At 40.4% G+C, this 19,353-nt stretch overlaps 1 protein-coding gene across 2 annotated transcripts in view; it reads left to right on the top strand.

Moving 5' to 3' along the window:
- The window catches only part of LOC149168880 (ARM repeat superfamily protein), a 207,837-nt gene that overhangs the window by 78,843 nt on the left and 109,641 nt on the right, over positions 1-19,353 (top strand). For both annotated transcript variants that reach the window (XM_089428465.1, XM_089428466.1), the window contains exons 2-7: positions 11,798-12,148; positions 12,234-12,449; positions 12,628-13,277; positions 13,578-13,674; positions 13,807-13,860; positions 13,974-14,095. In XM_089428465.1, coding sequence (XP_089284591.1) covers positions 11,798-12,148; positions 12,234-12,449; positions 12,628-13,277; positions 13,578-13,674; positions 13,807-13,860; positions 13,974-14,095 — 1,490 coding nt within the window. The remainder of the gene's footprint in view (positions 1-11,797; positions 12,149-12,233; positions 12,450-12,627; positions 13,278-13,577; positions 13,675-13,806; positions 13,861-13,973; positions 14,096-19,353) is intronic.

Genomic DNA, 19,353 nt, shown 5'->3' on the forward strand with positions numbered 1-19,353 from the left:
CTTGTAGAATGTGATGTCTTCAACATTCTGCTAGGAGTTTCATACACTCACCCTCCCATTAGTAAGGTCACCTTCAAAGAAGAAAGGGAAGAGCTGATCCTTAACGCTGATGAAAGTGGAAGATTCAAAGGGGTCCAATATGCATGAAAGGACAACAATAAGTACCTCGCAACCTCTAGGGAACCCAACAATGATGACTCAATTTCCAAACAAGTCTTCCCTAAGGAACGTCTCCTTAAAGATCCTCCTAAAAAGTATCCCCCAAAGAAGGCTAATCCCAAAAAGGGTCCTAAAAAGAAAGAAACCATCAAGAAGTAGGAAAAGGGCAAAGAGGTTCATCTTAAAATTGATCTAGAGAATACTTTAGGGAAAATGACTGTGCCGGTTCCATTAAAGGAGATTAAGAAACTTTCCAAGCAATAATGACGAATCAAGAAATTCTTGGGTTTCGAAGAGGAAGAATTACCCGAAGACTTGCAAAACATTCACCTTCCTGATCTAAACCCCAAACATGAGCCATTCATGCTTACTTTAGCTATTAATGACCTCCTATTGCATAATTGTATGTTAGGTTTAGGGGCTTCCACAAACATCATGCCCCAAACAATCATGAAGCAATTGGGTCTTAACATCACTCGGCCATATAAGAAGGCATGCGGTTTTAACTCCAAGCCTGTCGAAGTGGAAGGCCTCATAAAAGACCTTAAGGTTTCTTTGGCTTTGAACCCTAATATATCATTGCGTATGGATGTTGTGGTCATAGATATCCTTGATGTATGGGGTATGGTCCTATTAAGGAAGTGGGAAACCACTGTTGGAGGTCACCTCCAAATGGACTTGTCATATGCCACTATCCCACAATCTGATGGAAACCCCTCCAAATGGATTTGTCATATGCCACTATCCCACAATCTGATGGAAACCCCTTCATCCTTTATAGAGAGCCTACTTACCCTTCTCATGTGGTCAAGCCAGGACCGATCCCATACTACAAGACACATGAGATTGAGAAGCCTTCTCCTATTCTCCCTTCACAAGAAGTCCGTATTCTCAAGCGACCAAATCAAAAAGCAAACAAAAAGTGGAAGCCTAAAAGGGAATACAAGGTTGGGGATTTGGTCTTGGTTGATAAAAATCCAATGCCTGTCAAGATCCATGGGAAAGTTGGGGAGGACTATTACTATATTGCTAAACTCAACGATGAACTTTGGCCGCAACTAATCAAGTTAAGTCGTATCACCCCTTTCCTTGACACTTGACATTGTACTATATGCATGTTAGAGTAGGATGCATTGCATGCTGATTTTCTCATTAGAACTAACATCATGTGATATTTCTCATGATAGATTAGTTGGATTTAGATTAAATTTGCATATTTGTACTTTTTTGTTGATTTTACGGCCTCATACTAAGCATGGGTGATCATAAGACACCAAAAACACATGCTGCCCCGTGTGGTTGGTCTTTGATATGTGCAGGTAATTCTGATTTGGGGTAGCATCGGATGTGCTCTAGGCCTCAAATTTTGCAGGGAGGCTTGGGCACATGCATTCCACAGAACCTAGAAACCGTTTTGGGAAATTCCACCTAGAGACGATTTTATTAAAATAATTAATATTTTTAATGGAGTTCCTAAGTCTAAACTTGGAAAAGTAAAATATTAATGGGTATTAATCTAATTGTGGGTGTAACTTCTAGAAGAAGACGAGGATCAAGCTAAATTAATCTTAGCCATTGATTAGCTTTTAATTTGGGCCGTTGAATGTCAACGAGAAGATTATTTAAGGGAACTTGAGGGTCATTTGGAAAACACACCGAGAGATCAAGAGATCAAATTTCTGAAGTGAGAAGTTCTCAGGAGGAAATTTAAATCAAGGAGATTTCTTGCAGTTGAGGGGCAGGCATAACATCCAGAGAGATATTTTCTCAGCCGATGAATCATCAATAGAGAGAGGCAGAGAGTGATCCAGTAGCCCAGACGCAAAGGTTGATGCAGGGCCAGCACAGAGGGTGAGAGAGAGTCCGAGATTTTGCAAAGGAGAGTCAGTTTCAGAAGCCGGGAGCCGGGATGTGAGACCGGGAGGCTAAGAGCAGAGACTCCGGGCAGTAAACCGATCAACAAACTGGGTGACGCAGAGCCTAGAGAGGTTGACGCAGAGACTGCATGAGGACTGCGCAGAGCAGCGTAGGGCCTGCAAGAGGCACTTCATTCAGTGTTCGGATCGGCCGGGATTTTCTCAGTGATTGTGTGAGGTAATCTCACAAATCTTTTTGCCAATATTTCTCTTTGTAACTGAATAACCTGAGAGGTATTCAGAATTTGCTATTGCTTAATAATAATAAACCCTCAGAAATGTTGCACCGATTTTCCCGCATTGGGTTTTTCCAGGGACATTTGTCCAAAAATAACGGTGCCTATTGTGTTGTATTTTCTTTCTTGCTCAGTATCTTGTTTCCGCATATAATTTAATTAAGTGAAGGCTACAGTAGTATTCACTTCGATATTTCTCATGGAACACAGTGAATAACTTGTATGGATTAACAAGTGAGAGAAGTAACATCAGTTTGCTGCAGTAGGGATTCCTGTTGTGGAATTTTCACATGGTATCAAAGGTGCAAGTGAAGCAAGAAGAGCAGAGCCGGTAGATCCAACGCTGAGTAGAAGAAGGGAGTTCGAAAAAGCTGCAAGAGGCAGCAGTTCGAAACCCCAGAGGGTTGACATAGTTCCAAGCCGGGAGTGCAGATTTTCGAGGCAGTCTCTCTCTGAGTGAGTCGATGGAGAGAAGGACTTCCAATTCAAATTTTTGCAGGGGCAGAGGGAGCAGTGTTGAAGCCTCAGCGTAAGAGAGCTAGCAGGACCCATATTTTCAGCAAGATGTTTATTGGGCTGAAAAACATTAGAAGAAAGAGGAGAAGCACCTTGAGGGAACTTTTCCTTGGCAGACTTCCCGCCGAGAAGTTCGTTTTCTCATTGGCTAAGCAACAACAGTGAGAAGCAAAGAGGGGATTTTCGACATTTTTGGCAGATATGGCAACCAGTGGCTTGAGGGATCAGGACAGGTTGGACGGAGCATCCAACTACGTCATCTGGAAGGCTAGAATGTCATTCCTTCTAGATGAGCATGCCCTCAAGACGTACGTCGACAGCGTGGTGGCTGAACCTGCAGATGCAAATCCGCTGAAAAAGTACAAGGCTGAGATGGCAAAGGCCAAGAGGATGATCCTGGATGGAGTCAAGGATCATGTAGTGTGTCATGTTGCTAGCAGAGCAACTGCTAAGGAGATGTGGGATGCCTTAGCCACGTTATATCAGGGACCTTTCGAGCAGCGGGAGATGTACTTGGAACAAAAGCTGAGATTTGCTCAGATGCAGAAGGGAGAGCATATGGATCCATTCCTCACGAAGCTAAAGGAAACCCGTGATGAGTTGTTTGTTGCGGGGCATAGACCTCAGGATTCAGAGTTAGTTAGACTAGCCCTCAATTTTGTCTCAGATGGGTGGCAAGTCTTTGTCCAGAGTATCCTGGGCAGAGCAGCATTGCCGAATTGGGATGAGATGTGGGAAGCTCTAAAGCAAGAAGCGCTGAGGAGAGACCTGGTCAAGGTCAAACTTGATAGAAGCAGTAGTAGCAGTAACGCTGGGTCGAAGCCCAAGGAGGAGGAGGATAATGCAGCCCTTGCATCGAAGGGGCAGCAGGGGCAACAAAGATGAAAGAAGAACATCTCCAAGGTGAAGTGTTTCAGATGTGGCAAGATGGGCCACTATGCATCCCAGTGTCCTTTGAAGAAAAAGGACAAGGATGAAAAGCACGATCCTAAGGTTGCAACCGCAAAGATCGAAGAGGAGTTATCCATGACAACCGAGATACCTCCAGGAGGGAGGTGGGCTGATTTAGAACTGTAGTTTGATAGAGCTATAGATGGGCAGGATCCTTGAGGAGTCCACCTCTAGGATCATTTCCTTGCTACGGGAGCCTAGATAAGGAGTAGCAGGATGGACTAGTGTTGGATGGTGCCAAGGAGTGTTGGAGAGACAGTTGCAGTAGCTAGGAGCGCCAGAGTCTTGAGTAGTGCAGAGCAGAATTGGACGCAGTGTAGATGGCACAGAGCAGAGGTCAACAACAATGCAGTAGATTCAGAGGGTTTGCGCAGAGACTAGTAGCAGTTAGTTCCAGCGTTCATGTAGTATCATACTGAACACAAATAGTTCACTAATTTTGGATGTTTTTCAGTTGCTTCTCTCAACAACTGAGTTGTAGTATGAATGTAGTGTTAGCAGTGGCAGTGCTAGCAGCATAGCATATGCAACATTTGAGAGGGGGCTGTAGTACAGATGTAGCATTGATAGTGGTAGTGTCAAAGGCAACAATACAGTTGCAGCGACAACGCAGTAGTTGGTAGACAGCATGTCAAACATCAGCAACGTAGAGGATGATGCTTCAGAGTAAGAGCAATATGCAGCAGCAGTATATTGCTAGAGCACATTCCTCGCTAAGAGGGAGTGTTGATTTGGGGTAGCATCAGATGTCCTCTAGGCCTCAAATTTTTGCAGGGAGGCTTGCGCACATGCATTCCGAATCCAGAAACCGTTTTGGGAAATTCCACCCAAAGACGATTTTATTAAAATAATTAATATTTTTAATGGAGTTACTAAGTCTAAACTTTGGAAAATTAAAATATTAATGGGTATTAATCTTATTTTGGGTGTAACTTCTAGAAGAAGACGAGGATCAAGCTAAAATGATCTTAGCCATTGATTAGCTTTTAATCTGGGCCGTTGAATGTCAACGAGACGATTATTTAAGAGAGCTTGAGGGTCATTTGGAAAACACACCGAGAGATCAAGAGATCGGATTTCTGAAGTGAGAAGTTCTCAGGGGGAAATTTCGATCGAGGAGATTTCTTGCATATTGGGGCAGGGATAGCATCCGAAGAGAGAGATTTTCTCAGTCGGAGAATCATCAGCAGAGAGAGGCAGAGAGTGATCCAGTAGCCCAGACGCAGAGGCTGACGCAGGGCCACGAAGGGCCAACGCAGAGGGTGAGAGAAAGTCCAAGATTTTGTCGAGTAGAGTCAGTTTCAGAAGTCGGGAGTCGGTGTGTGAGATCGGGAGGCCAAGAGCAGAGACTCTGGGCAGCAAATCGATCAGCAGACTGGGTGATGCAGAGCCTAGAGAGGTTGACGCAGAGACTGCGTGAGGACTGCGTAGAGCAGCGTAGGGCCTGCCAGAGGCACTTCATTCAGTATCCGAATCAGCCGGGATTTTCTTAGCGATTGTGTGAGGTAATCTCACAAATATTTCTGCCAGTATTTCTCTCTCTGTAACTGAATAACCTGAGAGGTATTCAGAATTTGCTATTACTTAATAATAATAAACCCTCAGAATTGCTGCACCGATTTTCCCACATTAGGTTTTTCTAGGGACATTTGTCCAAAAATAACGGTGTGTATTGTGTTGTATTTTCTTTCTTGCTTAGTATCTTGCTTCTGCTTATAATTTAATTAAGTGAAGGCTGATGTAGTATCTACTTCGGTATTTACCATAGAACACAGTAAATAACTTGTATGAATTAACAAGTGGGAGAAGTAACATCAGTTTGCTGCAGTAGGGATTCCTGTTGTGAAATTTTCACAGGTAACAGGTCTAAGGTAACCAAGAGATTGCTGGTGTTCTCATGACCCCTTGTTCGAGTAGTTTCGCACATTTTTTCGAGAGCTCATGTCCCAGTGGGAGCCAGATGTTATCGACCACCTATGGGTAGTGTATATGGGAGAAATTTTTTCTCCTAGATGGTCCTCAGCTGGCAGCCAACAGCGCCTTGCAACCCCTAGATAGCTCGATGTGCCATTTTTTCTGCCACCTCAGCCAGCCATGTGGTTCCTCGCACATCTGTTATGAATGTATGTTTGAAGGTGGGCCTCTCGACCCCAAAGGTATGGCTTTTGATTGGTATAGTTGAGTAGTTTTCCTTACTTATCATGGGCACTTTTGGGCATGAATTGGTGGAGGTATTTGGCGGAAAGTGTGGGTTAGGTTTGTATTCTTGTCTCCATTGCCCAATTTCGTCGTTGCCCTTGTATCCTAGTCCTGTGGGATCTCCTTTACTAGCCATTAGCTCTAGGGTTGGCATTACATGGTAAATCATGATTTTGGTTGCGTGGTCCCGCTTCCTGACACCACCTACATTACTCCCTTTCCACTCATTTGAGCCCCATTCATCTCTTTTCCCATCCGGGTCCACAAGTGTGCACTGGGCCCGCACAGGGTTAGCCTCCCCCTCCCCTTGTCCACACCTTGTGTCGGGCCTAGAACGATGCCCCAGAGGTTGATGTAGCTAGAAAGAAAATAAAAAGCATAATTTGGCCAATCTCAACAGGAAATGTACCATAAAATGCAAAAGATGGTTGGGAGATACAAATTTAGCATGTGGGCAAAAGCCAAACATGAGTTCTACCCCCTATCCATGGCCATCACCCTGGTTCCTATGGGCCCTAGATGAGCCCTCTCCATCGTTAAGGAACCCACGATTGTCCAAACCCCTGGTGGGCGATTAACTACCTCACCTTAAGGGGGTATCTGCTACTACATATTACACATCATGCTCTCCATCCACTGGAGCCCCAGGCAATTATGAAGAAAAATCAATCAAAGGTAAAAGGCATATGAAGAAGGGTGGAAAAACAAAGGCCTGGGTAACTCATGTACCACGATTTGCTCCCTCCTACACTCATATACCCAGGTGTGGGCTTCCCTTATTATAGCTACCCTTGCGCCTTGACATGTGGTTTGATTCAGTGTTGAAAATATCGGTATCGGCAAAATATCGGCGAGGGTCCAGAAAATATCTTATCGGCAATATCGGCGAAAATATCGGCAAAATATCGGCAAATATCGGCAAGCATAAAAAATAATTTTTTCAAATTTTTAAATATAGCCGATATTTTCAAAATATCGCGATATTTTGCCATATTTTCTGATATTTGCCGATATTTTGAAAATATCGCGATATTTTCAAAACAGAAAATATCGCGATATTTTCTCGGCGATATATCGTTTTGCCGAAAATATCGCGATATTTCCGAATATCGCCGATATTATCAACAATGGGTTTGAATGATTCCTATGATTCCCACTCCATTCCATTATTATATAATTTGCCACCTACCTCTTAAAGGATGTGCCATGGGCATGCCACCCCCTTTAGAGGTTGAAACCACCTAATAGGGTCCTTGGTTAACCGCCTATTGAGCTTGGAGACACTTGTACATGCCAAAGCCCACTATGGAAGAGCATGCCACCATGAAGTGCCCCATTGATCCCATGTCTTGTAAGCATTATTACTTGATTATTCTAATGATTTGTTGTATTGGAGGGCATCGGTACACATTGGATCTTATGCAGGATTGTAGCTGGGTCTTCATTTGGGGTTTGGTCTCCCTATATGGGGTCCTAGCCCTCCAGAGGGCCACAATGGCACTTGTTGGGTGAGCATTGAGAGCCATGGGCCTCCACCATAGTAGATATGACTTCATGGATCCCTAGTAGCGTTCATTGATTGCTTGTGTTCCACCTTTTGGATGAGGATGATGCACCTAGTCCACCGTGGCCAACTGGCTTCACAGTTGCACCATACACTTGGCAAATGTTCCGGGATGCCCCTTCTACAGAGGGAGGGTTTATGTCATTACTCTAGCCCTTACAGATGGTCTACATGCATATTTGATCCATTTGAAGACCCATGAGGATGTCCTTGTGCCCCCACATCCACTTGGGAGCACCACAGGTTCTTGATTGGAAAACAAGTGTCCAACCCTTTGTCCACTATGTTTGGAGTCTATTTCTACATCATGGCACCCCTTGGACTTCATCAGGCCTCCTCAAAGGCCCAATGACTCACTTTGTTGATCATTTGACCCTCTTGAGAGGCTTATCTTTACATTATTGAGTTATTTGGTGCGCTTGTCACCAATAGTTTTGTTATTATGTACATTATTTTATTTTACAGGCTAAATTAGGCCAAATTAACTAAATCGAATTAATTAGGAAGTGTATAAATATAAGTGTGATGAATCATTTTGATCATCATCACTTGGATTGGATCAGTCTCTTTTGTGACCTCATTAGGATCATTGCATCAAAATTAGTGAAAATTCCCCCTTTGATCCCCTTCTCCCCCTCAATTAGGTCAAAAACACCCTTGATTGATCAACTCCACCCCCCTGACCTAATTCTAGGTCCAGTTGGTCCTGTGTGGTCCCACACCTTACTGAAGATAATTTCACAAAGACCATTTGAAAACCAAGTGTTCACAAAGGTTTCTAGGACTAGGTCCCTCCTTTACAAGTCTCATTTGCAAACCCTAGCCCTTGAAATCCCCTTGGCCCTTCTTGGAGAGCCTTACACCTTGCTTCTCAAGCAAGTAAACCATGCAATTGAGCCTCTCTTGTGAATAGGCCTTAGGGATCACTCTTTAGTTCTTCATTGATTCATCCATCTGGTGATCCCCTTCGTACTGGGTCTCCTCCCATCGATGAAAGTCCGTAAAGAGCAGGGATCCTTAGCTAAGGTGATAGTGGGCTATCGCTCTATTGTTGCCCTTGACCTAGTAGTTTCCCTTTTAGTATCTCCTCCTAGGACCTATGCTAGTTTAAGTGGTAACATTTTGGCGCCGTTGCCGGGGAGGAAGCATGTCTACCTCCCTAGTGAATCATTGAGGAATTGATTCATTAACAACATTCCTAATATTCCTCTGGCGACTCCATTCATTGTCCAAACCCCTAGTTTACTTGATGGTGACCATATTCCTCCTTTAACTAGGGCCGCTGCAAGAAGGGGAGAACGAAATCCATCACCTGTTAGAACCACCGTTCTCCCCGAATTTGAAAACATCAGTGATCCTATCCCAAAGATGGCAACTAGTTCTAGCGCTGACCCAAAACAAGACCAACCCAAGATGACCAAAAGTGAAAGGCATTTGGTTAGTGTCTTTGCTCCTTTGAAGTTGAGTGATGATCCCAAACCATTACCTGAGAAATACAATAGATGGTTGCCCAAATTCAATGGCGATGCTACCATAAGTGCCCGTGACTTTGTCGAAGAGTTCTATTGGCACATGTCGCCTAGGATGATTTTTGATGAGGATAGGCTTATGATGCTTTTCGCTTTGTCTCTTGAAGGACAAGCAAGAGAATGGTACCTGAGTCTTCCCCCAACATGCATAGATGACTCTGATCAATTTGAAGACATGTTCATGAGAAGATGGTCATGTAATGCATAAGGAACCTTCAACATTGAAAAGTTTTATGAAATAACTAGGGGAAGGGAAGACGTCTGAGAATTCATCCAAAATTTGATAGGGTAGTCAAGGATATCCTTGACCATTTGAAGCCACCCGATGCTAACATTCTTGACAAATTCATCAAAGCTGTGGGTGGCCACCTAACCTTTACATTAAGGGACAAGAAACATTCAATGTTGGCTGAGGGTAAAGAAATAGCAATGGAAGTTGAAGATCTAAATAATTGCGAAGGAGGGTGAGCGAAAGAGGTGTCTCGAGTGTGGACTTAACATTTTTGCAAAGGTCTCATAGGTGGAGGTTGGGTGTATCCTCGAGGTTTTATGAATTTAGAAAATGAGGTGGTGGAACTACTCTCTACCTACCTCTCGGTGCTTTTGTTTTGTCATGGCATCTGTCCCTCTAGTGTTGGGGTTCCAGGTGGTAGTACAAAGCCCTCCCTTATCATCATAGGGATGACCATCATCCATTGGGCTTCAGAGCAAGTGATGCCCATCAAACAATGTTAAGGCCGACCTAGGGGCATGCTGGGTTCACTGGGTACGTCATCAAAAATCTCAAACACCAAGCAAGGAGTGCTCAACATTTTAGCATCTGGGGGTGCTTGAGATGTCAATCATCTATTGGAGTCATCAAAGTGCCCAACACTCTAGAGGGGCCATGCTACACCTGCAAGGTCATAACTGCTCTTTTGGAAATGTGGTACAACCTGGGCATGATGTGTGGTGGAGGCATGAAATGTGCCATCAAGGCCTTTGTTGCTCTCTGAAGGACCACCTTGAAAAGCCATCTCAAAATCAAGTGAAAGTTACCAATCATCAGGGACAATGGCCATAGGTGCATCATAGTTGACCATACTTAAATGTTAAGGCCCAAGGGCATAATAATACTTCAAACTGGGATCACCTTTAAATATCTAAATAGACCAAGTCTTGTAAAAGTGTTTCCTACTCGTGTTAGGGATGTCTAGATGGTCAACTCTATTAGGTGCTTCTAGCCCCTAAGGGAAGGTGACATGTCCTAGGTCAACCCTTCAATTCATAAGTGTTTGTGATAATGGTGACAAAGGTGGGGAAATGCTTCATGGCTAGGTGCCATGGTCATGGGACCAGCTGATGAAGGTCCATTGTCTCAAGTGTATGGATGTACGGAGGGAGAAATCGTGGAGGCATAAGTTACCCCTTTTCTCAGCGTTCTTTTTCCACCCCATTGGTGAACCTTTTACTTTTTTTTTTATAATGCTTTTAATAGGGAGCATAACTCACGTGTCCAAGCTTGCTTTTAATGATATAGCATTGATTTACCCCTTAATGATGAGTTAGCTTCTTGCTCATCAGGGTTGGGACATGCAAAGGTTCCTTTATTATGTGATGGAGCATCTAGTGCTTTGGAATTGGGTCATGGCTAATGAGGGGGTTAGAGCTCATGCTAGGATTTTGCCCACACACTAATTAATGTTCCAGCCATCTTTTGCATTTTAATTTTTTTTTTCTTTCATTGTGGCCATATTATGCATTTAACTTTCTTTTAGTTGTATCAACCTCCAGGGCAAAGTTTTCGGCGCAAGCTCATGGATGAGGATATGAAGGTGCCAATCCCAATGAACCACTGACAACAAAGCCGAAGGATGGAGATGAAACTGGGGGAATGGTGAAAAGTGGCAAGTATGGAAAGGTTATGGAGTTTGGACATGCTACTTCAATCGAAGTTTCCCAAGTAGTGCCCCTTCTATAACCTTAAGGCCTCAGAGGAGGCCTCACTGGACTAGGGTCAAACACTAGCCCCCCATTGTAAGGTGAGAGGACAAGTTTATAGTCAAAATTGGTCAATCATCCAGATCACTCCTTAATCCATGTTAGAATGCCCAAAACATCAACTAAAAGCACATGACTGCAAAATGGTTAGTGTACCTGTTGAATGGTGACCCACCTTCCTTAAAGAGGTATGCTGGAAGCTGGGAGGTGTTTGACCGGTGCAAATGCGGAGTAATGTGGCATATCACCATATATTGAGCAATGTAGGGCTGCTGGCTGGCTGGCTGTCCAAAGTAAGAGAAAAAAAAATCTCCAATGGGGTTACTCATTTTTTGGTGGGTAACTGGAAGCATCATTTGAGCTGGAGGATTGCTGCCCTAAAGAGCAGAAGAGAGTTTGTGAGGTGATGGTGGCCAACTGCCTAGTTACACAAGCCTATAATCTGGGTGCTTGGGACTTTCACACTTTTAAGTTGACAGATTTTGTGATGAAAAGCCCTAAAGCTAATAATTCACAGGGATTGGATTACTTCCAACATTTTATTCATGTCTTTGGTTTTCTAAAATTTCCTCAAATTATTTGGTTGCTTTAGAATTAAAGTTTCTATTAGTTCTTAAGTTTTTTTTGGATTTGAATATGGTTATCTACCAGCTATGTTTGTGATCATCTATGTTAGTATTTCAACAAGCTTTTAATTGCAGCAAGCATAAAAAAATGATGTTTACAGTTCATGATTTTGTTTGACAGGACTGGAACTTAAGTTTGGATGGTGGAACTGCTCTTGAAGAAGGCTATATAGGTTTGTTCATCCGATTGCTTGGCCGAGACAATGCTCCACCTGACAAGGATCAAGCAATCAAGACACTTTGGCAGCATTCAAATGGAGGAAAACAGTTTATTGATGAGATAGTCAAGTTTGATGGTAGTGTGATTTTGACTGTCAGCCATCTCTCATCAGATATGCCTTCAACTGCAGAAGCAGCTGCAGGCCTTTTACGGAATATCTCTTCAATCAATTGTTACAGGACACTAGTTTCTGAAGCTGGAGCAGTTGAGGAAATAGCTGGCTTGTTAACTAGACGTTCATTATCCCCAGAGGTAAAATGAAACCACTGCAACTTTGAATTATCTTATAAATTCCAAAATCTAAGGAAGATTCTATTCTGAGCATGTCACTGTACAGGTAAAGGAGCAAAGTATGTGCGTCCTTTGGAATTTGTCAGTTGATGAGAAGCTCAGAGCAAAAATGGCAAATTCAGAACTTTTGTCAGCTATTATTCAGGCACTCAATGATTGCAAAGTTGGAGTAAAGGAGGCAGCAGCTGGAGTCTTGGCAAATTTAGCTATGAGTGAGTGTAATCATTGCATCATGGTGGAAGCTGGGGTTATTCCAAAGCTGGTGATTGCTTCATTTATCCTTTTATCTGGATGTCACCATGAATGGTCTACCTAAGGAAATATTTTATGGTTTGGATTTATATCTAAATGCAAAGAATTTTGAATTGAGCTGACTTTGTTTCTCACTCTAAGCATATGTCAGTTTTATTGCTTATATAAGTTCTAACTTCTACCTGCAGGCAAATATCTTGAAAGACAATAAAAATGCATCAAAGGTTGCAAGACGAGAAGCAAGAAATGCCTTACTGGAGTTAGTGACAGACAGTTATCACAAGCTTCTTGTTATAGAGGAAGGTCTGGTTCTAGTACCTTTGATTGATGCAAGTGCATTTAGATTCTTAAAGCCTTGTGTTAAAGTTCCAGATTCTTTACCTGAGGGCGTTGACATTAAAGAAGCATTTTCAACTCACTGTGGATTTGGTGCTGGCCAACTTCTTCCGGAATTGAATGCTAAGTTTATTCGGCATGAACTTGACAAGACATCGAGGATGGTGATAGAGATGCACGGGCAGCAGCGGTTCCTTCCACAGATTGAAGTTTCAGAAAAGGATGAAGGAACCAAACCTCAGACATGGACTGCATCAGAACTGAGGGTTACTCTTATGCCATGGTGGGATGGGATTGCTCGCTTAGTTTTTATACTTGTTCTTGATGATTTGTCAACTGTTGAACGAGCTGCATATTCAATTGCTGATATTTGCATCAATGAAGAAATGCGAATTGCAATACAGGAGGCTGGAGCGATTCCACACCTTGTACAGTTGCTTGGACACCAATGTGAGGCCCTGAAAGTTGCTGCAACATTTGCTTTGGAGAGGCTTTCTTTGAGGTTTTATTCATTCTATCTTTAGATCTTGCTCCCCTTATTTCTGTCTGATAAAGCAATACACAAATGATCTGTGCCAAACTAGGTAGTTGAGCTTGTTATACTTGAAGGTCAGTAATAGGTATTGTACGGTGGAAGAATAAATTTTAGGAATGCATTAACTGAGATGCAATGCTAGAAATGTGTATAATTGTGCATTCAGGAAGGCTTGTCTTAACTTTTAAATCATCTGAAGGATGATCATTATGGGCATGGATACTGTTTAGGTGGGTTTTCCCTCCTTAAATATAATATATGTTGCAGCTATAAAGTCCGCAGATCAATAGAATCACATGGTGCTGTGGACCTCTTAATATATATTCTGAAGGAAGACGTTTTCTCTGATAACCTCACAGAAAAGGTAGCATTCTAATCATTGTAGTCTTATGTTCTTGAGAATGCATATTGGTGATACCATATGCATCCTAACAATTAGATTTAGATTTGAAGTATTAGTCATTTTATTTCATCCTGATTGAACCTTGTATTATAGGTTGTCACTATACTGGCCCGGTTGTCACAATCTGGTGAAGAAGTGAAAGTCATGGTCAGTGATCATAACTTCTAGCTTATTAATTAGTGCTAAATCTTTTTATTGGGTTCCCTTATATCACTTTGCCAATTTCACAAGCTCAGTTCATTAGTTAACCTGTTTTGTAGATTCAATCTCGAGTGATTCCTGGATTACTGGATATTATGAACTCAGAAAGCACAACTGCAGAGGCAAAGACTGAAGCAGAGGGCATTCTTGATGAAATTTCAGCCACGAAATTTAGAACCAGGTATGTAGGAGATTGGCACTGACTCTTTTGTTCTTGCAGAAAAGGGAGAATGCTAAAATAAATGAAGGGACAGCATATGTTGGTTGCCTGAAAACATGGACAAAGGAGTCTGTGCTCTAAAGATGGAAATCACTGTGCCAGGGATAGACTTCCTGGTACATAATTATTAATATCAGAGAATTATCATAATATCTTGTTGGTTATTCACAGGTTACCTTTACCAAAATAATTCGATAAGAATTTTCTAGCTGGAAAATAACCATAATTGTGGTCTCGTTATTCAATTACAGAATCACCTACCTTCCCTTCTCATTTCTCTTATTAGAGCAATTCCCATTGTTGTCACACAAAATGTCTAGGCACCGCGATAACGGCTTAGATCGGGGGCTGTCACCCTGATCCCCAATCTCTCTGTTTAAGCCGTCTCCCTACAGCGGGCCAAGGGGGGTAGACCCTATGAAAATGGAATGATGGAGAACTAGTTGGAAACCAGCTAGTTTGGGAGACACAGTGAAGTGACCAAGTACTTTTAGATTTAGCAAGATTTATAGGATTTAATTATATTTTAAGCAATTGATGCCAACGCCTTATGGAGTCAACTATCTTGCTAGGAAATTTAGGACCAAGTAATTGATTTGCAACTGCTGCTTGGATGAATGACTATCTTATATGAAGTGCAGATCCTAAAGCTAATATGAGATGCAAGAATCTTGGTTAATTTTAGTTAAATGTCTATCTAAGTTTTAACCCTTCGATCTTTTCTATATTGAGCCTGATTTCGTAGTAATTGGCAGAAAGAAGATAAGATGAAGCACACTAAGGTGTGATTAACGATACCTCTTCTGAAAATCTAACATACCCGGTGCCTCTGGCACTGCAGAGAGCTGTGGCTCTGACGACTGCAAGGTCACCGTTTTAAGTACTATTAAAAGCAGACTTCTCAAGCAAAGATGGATGGATACCTATCTCTCTATTGACCAAGCTTATGCTTGGAAGTAAATTTTAGTTATGCAGAACTAACTTAATATGCAAACGCACGAGATGATTAGAAGATGAGATGAAGTTAGATTCAAGGATGAAAAGTGCTTATGCTACGATCTGATTCAGAGTTATATATCAAAGCCCTTAATTGTCAAAATGAATGTTCACTTCACTAGACAAAGATTGAAAGATAAACTTCTTAGCAATATCATAATTAGACCACAAGCTTACTTCAAATCTTCTAGAATTAGAGTTATATATCAATGCCCTTAATTGTCAAAATGAATGTTCACTTCACTAGACAAAGATTGAAAGATAAATTTCTTAGCAATATCATAATTAGACCAAAAACTTACTTCAAATTTTCTAGATTCTTTCAAATGCAATTATAGCTCAAAGAGAACAAAAGCGTCTTCACAAATTAATATCAGATGCTCGAAAAATACTCAGTTTATGAAACAAAAGATATGCATTTTATCACAATTCCATGACAGAGTACTTAATTTTCAGAAATTAGTTTTTAGGACAGCAGTAAGAATTTTTTTTTCAACAGCAATATGACAATGAAAACAGTAAGCTATCAATGATATCTTTATGCCAAAAATTTACCGAGAATTTTCCAAACTTGTCCACATGAATTATCAAAAATTTTCAGCCTATTATGATGTGATTTACAGAATTATATCAGATCTGATATACTTATTACAACCAACAATTAAAACATGAAATAAGCCTAATGATAAATGCCCAACTCAAAAAATTAATTCCTTAATGTATTAGACAACTTAGAAACTGATTTTAGGCTAACCCACATGAAATTTTGTCACTGTTATATTTCAGACTTCAGAAATAGAATTATTCAGAGATAACAGTCACCCAAAATGTAAATCTAGGCCAAGTTTTTGATACACATGAAACATAAATAACTTATTAATGTATTTAACAATTTTTTACTTAATTTCAAACCACTTAGATGTGTTTTTCGCCAATATTAGAAAGGTATATGACTGCTATGGCAAACAGTGAGGAAAAAGATGGTTTAGAGATCAAACCCTTAGGCCTTAGGCCTTGAAAGATCACTTGCCTAAGTTGCTAAAAAAAATTTCAATACCTGAAATACAAAATTTTATCAAATTTTCTGCAAAAACCCACCAATGATTAGCTTTAGAAAATCAAATATTCAAATTAGAAATGGAGCAAGGGGAATCTAGGGCCAATGAGAGCTAGCACTAAGCCCAATAGAACTAGCATTGGGCTAAGAGAAGGCAGATTTGGGCATAGGAGCCCCAAAACTTGAAACCCTTGTTCTAAAAAAATTTATTTTGCTTCATATCTTCAGATTTATTGCAAAATCTTTAATGGCTGGCCTTGCAAAAATATTTGGGACAAGATATTGTCCCTCCAGGGCCTAGATCTGTCTCAAAACCCCCAGATCTGCTTGAAAAAATATCAGATCTGAAGATTTACTTGGCTGATTCCCAGATCTATTCCTGCAAACAATCTTTGAGCCCAGATCTTGCCTTCCAGGGTCTAGAACTAGCTCAAATCTGAAGATTTTCTTGGCTAATTTCTCAGATTTATTCCTGCAAGCAATCTTTGAGTCTAGATTTTGCCCTCCAGGGTCTAGATCTAGCTCAGATTTGAAGATTTTCTTGGCTGATTTCTCAGATCTATTCTTGCACAAGTGAAGAGAAAAACCCAATACCTAATATTTACAAAAATAGAGAAAATCCCAAAAATCCAAGTGTTAAAATTCAAAATTATGTTACAAAATTTCAGATCTACACAAGTAAATAACAGATCTATACAAATAATTTACAGGTCTATACAAATAATTTACAGATCTATCAGATTTGAGGAGTATGAGTCCAATTCCGCCCTCAGATCTGATAATCTAAGGCTCTTAATAGCAGATCTATCAAAATTTCTACAAAATATTTAAAAGATTTTGAAATTTTAGAGAGGTACTAGCCTAAAAACACCCCACAGAAAAAGATTATCATTAGATAAATCCTGAGGCTTATATGAAGTAGGCTCTTTAGAAAATATGTGTTGAGAGTTGGCTGGTCCAACCGAAGACTATCCCCAAATGCTCAATGAGAACCTGAGAGATCTTCTGCAAACACTAGATCAACCATCAAATCAAGTAGACAAATAGAACAACAATAAAATTATGAAGAAATAGAGATACTTGTTACTTCAATCAAAATTAAAAATGTTACCCTAGATCCAATAAACTGAACAAAATACTTGTATTTGGATTATTCTAAGAGAGTTATTGATTGATAGTTTTTCACATAATATTAAGCAGAAATTAAAACAATGCTATGCTAAATTCATGAAGAGGAACACTACAGCACGTTGAAACCGCAAAAACTTTTGCATTAATTCAAAAAAGTATACAAGAGAGCTTGAGAGCTTAGTACACGATCCAGAGATCAGATGAATTGATTGACAAATGACTTCCTATTTAAAGATAAATCTTCCAACGGCTAGTTCAAGTGATCCTCGTCAAAGCAATCTCGATCGTTGACGAGGATCAAATTTTTTTTTAATCTCATTCGTCGACATTTTGAATTCTTGAAGAAATTCAACATTTTCAATTAAATGCATTTTAATTAATTCAAAAATCAAAATTTTGAATTAATTTCCTCAAAATTTTGACTTTGACTTAACCCCAGGGACCAAAGGTTTAAAATTTAGCAAAATAATTAATTTACTTTAGTCTCAGGACCTTCAAAAATTTGATTTTTCAAGGACCGACGAATTTTGCCTTTGGAGAATTTAAATTTATCTAAGACCTAGAAACAATTAAATTTTTGGCTTAGGATTTTAATTAAATTTTGGCCAGAAAATTTAATTAATTAACCTATGAGGGGATAAATTATTTTTCCAACCCTCAAGACACTTTACATCATGATTTTCATATTTTTTACATCTCAAGGGGGAAAATCCATTTGTAAAAGACCCTCACAGACTACCCATTTCTGCGACACAAATATAATCCAGCAGACCAAGCAATTTGTAATAAAATAACCTACCCAAATAATGAGGATTGTTCCAAAATCACTTCTACATAGACTTGATCTAGAACACTAGGACTCGCCTAAGATTATAGTGACAAAATCCATTTCGGCTTTGGGGTAAGGCTGAAGGGAAACTTTGCTGACCATTCGAGAATGGATCGGTGAAACAAAAAACCTCTCGCAACGTAGATCATCATCAGAAAAATAGGTTTACCTAGGCAATTACATATACGACACGGATCTGCTGAGATTATTTACATTATACACATGCATAATGGGTTTACATTATAACATGATAATCAGACTGATGATGATAGCTGAACGGCACGAACACATCGATCAGGCGCTATCCCTTTTGCGAAAAAAGGGGGTGTACTGCTATGGGGTTGTTGACACGTAGTGGTCAACACCCATCTTCATTGGCTTTTCTTAACACTGCACATTGTAAATCAATACTTGATAATGCTGATTTTTCAAGACTTTCTAATCTGATAATTACTTCCATTGATTTCTTAATTAATCCTTTTTGTGTCACATTTATCATGAAGCAATCATACATAGAAAATATCAACTGTAAAGCTATAATGACAATAAGATCATGAAGAGATGGCTAAACACCAAAGACACCAAATTTTACCCTGGGAAAACCTTAATTATGTGAAAATTCCAATACCGGAATCTTATTGTAGCAATTGGTATTATTTCTCCTAATTGTTAATTAATTTAACAATTTATTTGCTACGACAAATATCGAAATAAACACACTGCAACCTTCACAAATAAACTTCTATGGAAATATAATTCGCTGGAAACTGAGAAATGCTAGCATACACACATAAAATATAAGACAATTATTTTTGGACAAATGTACTCGGAAAAACCCAACTTGGGAGAATCGGTGCAGCAATGAGGGTTTTTTATTATTAAGCAACAGTGAAAATCTGAGTACAATCTGGATGCTTGAAACTGGCAATCCACAACAAGAAAATCTAGGCAAAATTATTGAAGGGAATTTGCCCTTCCTCCACAAGCAATTTCGACACAACTTGCCTATAGAAAAAGACCTCATGAAGCTTCTGTGTAACCCTCTACACTGGACTACGCTGTCACTATGACGTTTAGCCTCTGATTGGTCTTTGATGAAGTCGTTCTACCTTTTGCTGCGGAGAAATTCGTCTCTCTGGCCCTTTGGATCCTTTGCCGGGCCTTTGGATCTGAGAACGATTTTCTTTCCAGCAAATCGAACTGCCC

This window comes from Pinus tabuliformis, chromosome 4_2 (genome assembly GCF_031772625.1).
Source record: "Pinus tabuliformis cultivar Carrire ecotype Pingquan chromosome 4_2, CPIR1, whole genome shotgun sequence".
NCBI lineage: Eukaryota > Viridiplantae > Streptophyta > Pinopsida > Pinales > Pinaceae > Pinus > Pinus tabuliformis.